The following is an 8,995-nucleotide window of genomic DNA, read 5'->3' as shown; positions in this document are numbered from 1 at the left end:
ATAATTTGCTGAACACGAGCACAGTTTTTCATAATGACCAAAGTGAAAAGCACAGAGAAACATCTAAGCACCAGCAGCCTAAAGTGCCTATCAGCTCCTCTGCATCCAGATTTCCTTAAGTCAGCACATGGGCATGTGGGTGCAATACTGACCAGAGAACTTTGGTCCCCTGTCCAAAATCATGGGTACTGGAGAGATGGCAAAGGAGAGGAAATGAGGATGGTTGTGGGTTCTTTTCCCTTTTTTTTTTTTCCCCCCACTCAAGTTTTGAAAGAGAAGCTGCCTTGCTCTATATAAACCATTCTGGGCTTAGCTGGGATTTGTGTTTGTTTGGTGCAAGACTCAACAGGAAACAAGGCACCTCTCCCACTGTACCTTCCACCAGACTGCATGGCAGGAAATACAAGTCCTTCCCTTGCTGACATCTCCCCTGCACACCTTCCCAGCCACACACGGATCCCACATCCTGGATGCAGCAGCTGACAAGGGAAGCTCCTGCTCCGCCAGCCTGATCGCTCCTTCCTCAGCTGTGCCATGCCATCAGCGGGCTCTGGAGGCAGAGGAAGGGTTTGGGCACTCAGCTGTGTGCCCCAGTAAAGTGCACATCTGGGTGAGATGGTGGGCAGTGCTGCTGAACAGCTCTGGGGCTGAAGGCTACGCTGTCTTCAGCTGGCGCCGGTTCCACATGCCCCGCTTGGAGTGAAACCAGTGGAAAAAGTTTCTCAGGGAGAGACGCTCCACTTCCAGCCCAGCCTGTAAGATCCTGGCAGAGAGAAGAGTAGACTTAGGGAAAATTTCAACACAAAAATACTGAGGGACTCAGCCCCAGATAAACTATTTTTTAAGTTGCTGGAAGCAAATTGGATCGTCCAGAATAGCTCAAGGGTATCCTGTATCAGTAAGCAGGAATCTAATGATGCTTTCTGAGTGTTTAGGCACCCTTGAGAGCAGGACTGGTCAGGAGGAAACATGGCTGGCAGCACTGGATTGCAGTCAGCTGACAGAAGAGACAGGACAGGACCCAAACCTTACAACTACAAACCCAGAGGCCCAGGAATTGTGCATCATCACAAAATCCTCAAAAATTTGAACTGTACCTCATAATCTTTAAATGCCTCTCCACCAGTTAGTCATCAAGGCAAGTCAATTGCTAAGTGTTACATGGGAAATGTGAGGGACCCAGACTGTGCTCTGCAGTGCTTGGAGAGGACAAAGTCTTCACAACCTCCAGTGCCTGATCTGCATGAGACCAACTAGCAGTGTGGCTGGAAGGCAGCAGAAAACAGCTCTTCTCTTACTAGTGGCTGCAGTAGAGTGTTTTGTGTCTCCTCATCTACTAGGTTTGAGGTCAGGATATGTTCAAAGACTCTCCCTCATTGGCCAAAGCTATGGTCCAAGCAGTCATCTCAATCTCCTTAGATCCCCACTCCCATGGTCATTGGTTCTTCAGGATCTGATGGGCTTCCCCTCCTGAGCACTTGAACAATGACAATGGATGCCTACCTGTCCAGGAGCTCCCAGTCCTCTCCTCCCCAGCGGTCCCGAAACTCTTTTGTGTTCATGCCTCCAATTTTGTCCAGGTCAGACTTGTATATGCCCAGGAGACCAAACCCATTCACCTCCCAGTAGCCTGAGGAGAGCACAAAAGAGGCACAGCTTTGTTGGGATTTTGATGGCTCCGCTGATGGCTCCAGCAGAGCTGCTGGAGTGAGACTCAGGCTCCTTTTAGCACAATGTTGACACCAGGGAGTAAACTCAGCACCAAGGCAGAGCCAACCATGCCAACCACCTTTGGGAATGAGAAAGGCTTGTGGACAGACAGCATGGTCTGCCCTGTCAACTTGCTAGCAGAGCCTCTCACATCTGCCTGGCAACACAAATTCCTGGATTGTCCCAGCTTCCCACAGTTGTCCCTGTGCCTGGATGGCTCAAGATGGCCACCTCAGTCTAAAGGAAATCCTGTGTGGCACCACTTTTCTCTCTCCAACTTGGCTTGCTTTCCCTCCCCGCTGGTCTACCAGCTCTGCTCAGGACAGGCTGTGCCCCCTAAGAAAAGAGAGATATGGACAGACAGGAACAAAGGATGGTTTTTCCAAGGTCCTTAAATCCATAAAGAACCCTAGGAGATAACCAGGAGAAACATCAAATAAAGGGTTCTGCTAGCTTTTTGATCTCAAATCCCAGGTACCTGAAGTTGTTAATCCCCATCCTATGTCTACCACACACTCACCCTGTGGACCTGGAAGTACCTCAGGCTCCACACCCTGACAGTGCCAGAGGAACAAATGCAGAGGAGGCAGGCACTTTCTTCTTTCCCCATTTCCCAATGTCTGAGCCCTCTTACCATCAGGTTGCTGCGGGGACATCCCACAGTGCAGCCTCATGACCATGGGTGCAAAGGCCATCTTGCCTTCCACGCAGTGCTTCCTGATTGCATCAATGACTCCAGCTGGGAAGTGGATGTGGAGGTCACACAGGAAGACAATGCTGTGAGGGTCCTGGAGCCAATTGCACAGTTGGGAAAAAAACAGGTTGACTTTCAGTAAATCTTTCTTGGGGGGCAGGAAGACAGAGATATGGAAGTCAAAGTCTCATTACTACATCAGAAACTGAGATCCCAAGGGCTGGCAAAACATCCACTGACGTTCAATGATGAGTGTGAAATACCATGGCTGTGACTTGGCAGAGACAGGATCACAAAGCTGCTACTGCTGATTTCCCTCCTGTCTCCCAGTCCCAGCAGGTGGACCAAGAATCAAACAGAGCACAGGCTCCTCAGATCAAAGAGACCCTTACTCTAGAAGGACAGGAAACACATGTACATCTGAACTGGTCTGTGAGGCTACTCCCTCCCCTAAAAAACAGCATGTTCAGGACCAAAGGCAGTGATAACACCACACACACACACACCACAAACTTCCCCACCCCCCCAAGGCCCCACAGACTCACCGTGATGAGGTCTATTCCTGCCTGGAGCCCAGCAGAACGTTCAAAATTCCCTGTCAGCTTCAGGTACTGATAGCTGGGGGGCAGAGGGGAAAGGGAATTTCAGTGGCACTGCAGGCAGCACCACACCAGCACAGGGCTGTGGAGCTGCCCCCACCCTGTGCACCCTCTGAAGCAGAGGAAACCTTTGCTGGGGGAGTGCAAAGCCCAGCACTGCTCCTGGTCCCAGAGAGTCTTGCTCCTGAGCAGAGCCTAGCAAAACTCTTCCAGCTCTAGCCCAGCTCTGTCCTAGGACTAGAACTGGAAATGCCTGGCACATAATGGAAATGACCAGCCAGCGGCAAATACAATAAATTAAGCTGGAAAACTACACCAGGTATTGCCTTAGACTTTTCTAACGCTGTTCCATGCATATATGTGTATGCACATCATAACAAAAACACATTCTTGTGTATGTGCAAAGTCTGGATGGATGGTGCTTGTGGTGTTCCAGCTGCAGCAGGCTGTGGCTGGTCAACACACAGAGACTGCAGGCATAAGTGTGTGAGTGGCTTTTTGTGACCAAGCAGTACTCCCACCTGTGCAAGGTAGACCTCTTCAGAGCCTTCTCTACATCCATGTCATCACTGCTGTAGTCTGTGATGATGATGCTGAAGTGGGGATCCTTGGTGACTTGGAACAGCTCTTCCATGTCAGAGATGAACTGCAGCACCCAACGTGCCTGGTTTTTCACTGGTTGTATTGCAACAGGGAGAGAATCGAAGCAAACTGATTTCAATGGGTTTTTTTTGTCTCAACGGGCAAGGTTTCTTGCCTTGTTAAACCCCAACAACCTTTCAGGGATGATGAAATAGGCCTGGTTCACAGGAATCAGTGTGGGCTCTTTCCCACCATGTGACAGGGGTTTGCTCATGGCTGCTTGGGCCCTATCATATTTCTGAGGGTATTTAACTTGGAGAGAACAGAAATTGGAAGCAGGATGGTTGGGACAGGCTCAAGCCCCATGTCCAGGACTGCCCTCATGGGTGCCCTCCCCCTCAACATCCTGGTGAGGCAGATCCCCTTACCTGGTACCACAAAGTGAACCACAGCCCGGTGGTTCCAGGAAAACCCTTGGGGCCAGCACAGCTCCGGCTCGCTGGCCGCAGCCATCAGGTGCCGCCGGCGGCCCCACACCAGGCTCCTCATCCTCCTCTCATCCTCATGGCTGGTGCTGCCCTGCCAGCCCTGTGCAAAGACGTACTCCGAGAGGCGGACGCGGCGCTCGCCCTGCTCCAGCAGCTCCAGCTCCAGTAGGTAGCGGCTGCCACGCACGCGGTCCTGCCGCTTCTCCACATTCACGATTCGCTGCAGCTGGAAGCGCCTGCGGAGACACACCCGGTGTGGGAGCACCCTGGGCACCAGCACTGCTGTCTTGGGTTGCAATGCAGGATGTGACCAAAAGTATGTACTCTATCATCATCTGTTGAGACCAGGTGGGGGCAGTGATCCTTATCTCCATGGGAGATATTCTGCTAATGGGCCATCCACTGAAACCAGGCAGGGCATTGTTCTTTATCTTTTCACAACCCATCCTTCCTCCAGGAAGATATCTCCTGTTAATGGGCTACTGAGTCCCACTGCATGACTGATAAAATTACATTATCCCACTGGGAGATGTTCCAGCCAGGGGGAGGAGCCAAACATTTCTTACCTAGATAAAATCTGAGATTTGGAACATCAGAGCAGTCTTTTTCCACTGGATTCCAGAGGAAAACCAGACCCTTCCACATCATTATTGGACCTTTGGAGGAAAACTGTACCTTCTACAGGAGCACTGCTCCAACAGATCCACATCTGTCACTGCAGGAGGATGCAGCCACCATGGAATGGGACTGCTACCAACACCCTGCCTGACGGGGTGTCAGGCTGTACTCTGACTCTGTCAGTGTTTGGAGTTTGTTCTTTGTAGTACTGTATTTCTATTTTAATTTCCCTACTAAAGAACTGTTATTCCTAATTCCCATATCTTTGCCTGAGAGTCCCTTAATTTCAAAATTATAATAATTTGGAGGTAGGGGGTTTACATTCTCCATTTCAAAGAGAAGATCCTGCCTTTCTTAGCAGACACCTGTCTTTGAAACCAGGACACCCTCTCCCTCCTCCAGCCCAGCTGGCCTCTTTCCTGTGGGTACCACAATCCTTTCTGTCCCCAGGTTCCCCCTGCTTTGCTGCACTGCTTCCAAAGTCCCATGGGAATGTTTAGCACCTGTCTCTCCTAAATCCACAAGCATCTGGGATTCCAGCCAAGAGAAAATACTTGGTGAAATGAAATAAAGGTGACACAGAAAATGACTAATGTGTCGTAATGATTGTGTAGGGCTGGTAATAGTGAGTGTATTCAACACCACCTACAAGGATCTTGGCACAAGGACTATGTTTGGTCTACTGAAACTGGCTTATGACAACTTATCAAACAAGAATATGCAGCAGGACTGAGCAATCATACATAAAAAACTGTCAGGAGCTGAGGATTCAGAATGGCCAAAACTGGATGAAAAGCCAGGTCATGCCCTTTCAGATCATAACAAGATTTTCCTTGTGAATTAAAAATCCTGAGAAAATCTTGTGTATATTGATCAGTTACACCTGGTTGTGACTGATGTGACCCTGAAAAAGCAAATGTGATCTCAATATGTAGCATTAGGCTTACTTCCAGCAGGGAATAGAAGCTAATAACACCCATTCCATAAAACATTCAGGATACTGGTCACTTATGTAAAGGAAGACTAACACCAACTGAAATCTGTATGGAAAAAGACTGGTAAAAAAATCGTAAACATTAAGGTCAGCCCAACAGAAAGGTCAAGAGTTAGATTGCTTAGCTTATGGAGGCTAAAGGAAGTGTGTCTCTTTATCAGCAGGGATGGGAAGTCTTGAGAAGAACCATACCAAGACCATGTAACAAAAGGCAAAAAAGCTGGTACTATTTCTCAAGCAAAAGAAGTGTGTCTAAAGTCCAGCAGTGTTTCATACTGATTCCTTTCCTGAAATCTTTTTTACCACATCTAGTTCATCCTCTGCTTCCCTGATACCTATTACTCACATAATGAGTATTCCCTACGCAACATGGTAAACCAGCTCTGGGTCTTCTCACTGTGCCTTACCCTTTACTCCTCTGGTTGAGCTTCCTCAGGAAGACACGTGTAACTTCCAGGGCCTCCCTTTCTCTTAGCAGCAAATTTCCCGAGGTGTTGCACTTCAGGTCAATCCAGTCTGTGCGCAGCATGTGGAAGTCCAGGTTGCTCAGGCTGAAGGTCTGCTCCCAGTTGACAGCCTGGTCAAACACTGGTACATAATCAAAATCCTCCTCCTCCTCCTCCTCTGGCTCCCCATCCACCTCTTCCTCTTCTGCTGCTTCTCCAGACTTGCCCTTCACAGGAGAGGCCACCTGAGCATCTCCTTCACCCAGATCCCCGTTGGTGGCCATCTTTTGATCAGCAATGTAGGGCTGCACCTGGCTCAGCCACTGTGGCAGCCTGGGCTGCTGGCTGGGGCTGGGGCTGGCAGTGCTCACCGTGTGTCTCCTGTTTTTGCCAGAGACTGGACCTCCTTTCCCAGCTAGCACGGTGCCTGCTGGCTGCAGCTCATCCCTTGTGGTGCTGAGGCCTCCTCCAGCTCCTATCCTGTTGGGAATTGTGTCCTCTGAGTCCCTGAGGTGGCCAAGAGACTGCTGAGAAACAGTCCTAGAAGGGGGGTTTGCCCTTCTGACAGGCACTCTCCCCTGGATGACCCTGGCATGCTGCGGAAGGCTCCTGGAATTGTCTTTGAGGCCAGCTTTTAAACGGGGTCTCTTTGTTACTGGGTTTCCCTCTAGGCCAGTCAGTCTGAGGCTTTGGTTGGTAGAGACCAGCATGGCTGATTTGACACCAGACCTTTTCATCCTCCTCCTCCACATCTCCTCATGGTCACCCATCACCGCGAGGAGCCGGCGGCGCTCCCGGAGGGAATAGTCATCGTGAATATTGTCACTGCCCACCAGGCTGCTGGGAGCCTTGCCTGCTGGCCATGCCCTCCCTGTGCCAGCATGCTCAGGGGCAATGGTGCTCTCCACATCCTGCTCCTCGTACTGCAGGTCATCCAGGTTCCCCTCCTGGGAGCCTGCGGAATGAATCGAAAGTGTCGACGTGAATTGAATGAATGAATGAATGAATTAATGAAAAAAGTTATACCTTCAGCATCCTCCCTGAATGAACCAAGGTTACACCTATGGCATCCTCCTTGAATTAATCAAGGTTACACCTCTGCCTTCCCTACCCACCAGGCAGGGGTGTAGCTACTTCTCACCTCCTCTCAGCGTTGTCTTTCCTGCTCAGAGGGACAGGGATGCTCTCCCACGTGGGAGCTGAGCTCTTGCTGCCACCAGCCACCTCAGTACCCATCACTCACACTGCCAAAGGCTGTGGAGCTGTCTGGCCTTACCCTTAGCTGTGGGTCTGGCCACAGTTCTGCAGGGCAGGTGTGACCAGAGGCTGCCACACTGCACACCTCTGGCTGTGTTACTCCTTGGTAGAATTGCACCTCAGCTAAGCTGTGAGCCTGAGAGTTTTCATGTTGTTACTGCAGCCCACTGTTTGGTGAGCTCCCAACCTGCCCTGAAGAGAAGTAAAAGTCGCAGCAAAGTCTCCTCCCAGACACAGCCATCTGGCAGGGAAAGGCTGAGACCTCCCTGGTGTGGAAAGTCAACAGCTTCTTTCAGCTGGTGCTGCAAGACCACCCACAAAAGGGACAGATAAAAGGATCCTTGGGTTCTGACATTAGGGCCCCTACCTGGCTGTTCTGTCTTTTCTCCAGAGTCCAGGCTCTTCTCTGGCCGATCCATTTTCATGTACTTGTAAAATCCAAATCTGTAGAGAGAAGAGCAAAACGCAAGTGTGATGAAAGTTTCCTTTCCTGGAAGGAAGAAGATTCTGAGCATGGAGGCCATAATCAGCTGGGAAAGGGACCCTCCTTATCCTGCAAAAAAGCTCCCCTGAATGGCTGGGAGTCCTTGCACACAGTGTCTGATTGGTGCAGTAGGGAGCATACAAGTAGCAGTTCCCTTGTGGGGCCGCCACTGGGATCTGGGCACCAGTGAAGATGAGTGACATGCATTTCTTTCCCCCAGAGGGAGGCCTGGTGGTGAGCACAGTTTGGCTTTCACAGTGACAGCTATCAGGAGGCTCCAGCCACTGGAAAACCAAGCTTGCTGGGAATACACTCCCTGATGTAAGAGAACAAACATGCTCTGACTCAGCTACCGGGTTAACAGTGCAAGAAAAGCACTGGTAGACCTAAAAGCCCTTGAGACCTACACATATTTTCACTTAAGTTGTCAAAAGAAATTATAAATGCCTTAATATTTTGCAAGACTTAGGGGATCTTTAAGAATTAAGAAACTCCTACAGAAATGAGCATGACATTCCACACCAATTCCAGCCTCCAAGCTCCACCCCACCCTGCTAGCAAACCCAAATTTACAGCATGCTACCTTTCCAAATAATAAGGGTTTTCCTGGTAGAAGCATTTGTTGTCTTTCTCCATGTGGCTCAGGCGGCTGTAATCATTTGGGTAAACAAAGGATAAATGAACCTGTGAAGAAGGGAGAAAGACAAAGTGAAACCCTCATAAATGCCAGACATCAGCCACAAGGTGACCCAGACATAGCTGCAGGATAACCAGCCCTTTTTATAGGAACAGGAATTGCTCACTCTTTGCCTCTCCAGTATCAGGCTATGAGGATGGAAGACAGAAGAAAGCACGCTTGGATAAATGTATGCATGTGTTGGATCCCAGAACCCTGGGATTTTTGAGCTTTCTATACTTTCTGGCACTGACCCCCTGGAGAACACTGCTTTTGACCTGAAGCTTTGGAGAAGGCTTCTGAATTTAAGTGATGAAGTTAAAATCACAGGTGTATAGTATGTGCTTTCACACAGTAAAGGGTTTTAAAATTGATGTTTTTATAGTACAGTAATAGGTATGAAACAAGATAGAAGATTTTGGGTGGTGTCTTTTTGATGTTCATCTT

The 8,995-nt window shown here is 49.6% G+C and overlaps 1 protein-coding gene across 1 annotated transcript in view; it reads right to left on the bottom strand.

Moving 5' to 3' along the window:
- Window positions 1-253: 253 nt before the first annotated feature.
- The window catches only part of B4GALNT3 (beta-1,4-N-acetyl-galactosaminyltransferase 3), a 58,618-nt gene continuing 49,876 nt past the window's right edge, over window positions 254-8,995 (bottom strand). The window contains exons 12-20 of the mRNA XM_033057030.2: window positions 8,456-8,556; window positions 7,756-7,832; window positions 6,093-7,086; window positions 4,014-4,309; window positions 3,525-3,678; window positions 2,950-3,022; window positions 2,345-2,498; window positions 1,504-1,630; window positions 254-763 (exon numbers count right to left, since the gene is read on the bottom strand). Of these exons, the coding sequence (XP_032912921.1) occupies window positions 655-763; window positions 1,504-1,630; window positions 2,345-2,498; window positions 2,950-3,022; window positions 3,525-3,678; window positions 4,014-4,309; window positions 6,093-7,086; window positions 7,756-7,832; window positions 8,456-8,556 (2,085 nt within the window). The 3' untranslated portion in view covers window positions 254-654. The remainder of the gene's footprint in view (window positions 764-1,503; window positions 1,631-2,344; window positions 2,499-2,949; window positions 3,023-3,524; window positions 3,679-4,013; window positions 4,310-6,092; window positions 7,087-7,755; window positions 7,833-8,455; window positions 8,557-8,995) is intronic.

This window comes from Catharus ustulatus, chromosome 4, assembly GCF_009819885.2.
Source record: "Catharus ustulatus isolate bCatUst1 chromosome 4, bCatUst1.pri.v2, whole genome shotgun sequence".
Lineage (NCBI taxonomy): Eukaryota > Metazoa > Chordata > Aves > Passeriformes > Turdidae > Catharus > Catharus ustulatus.
This window is presented reverse-complemented; position numbering and strand designations above follow the sequence as displayed.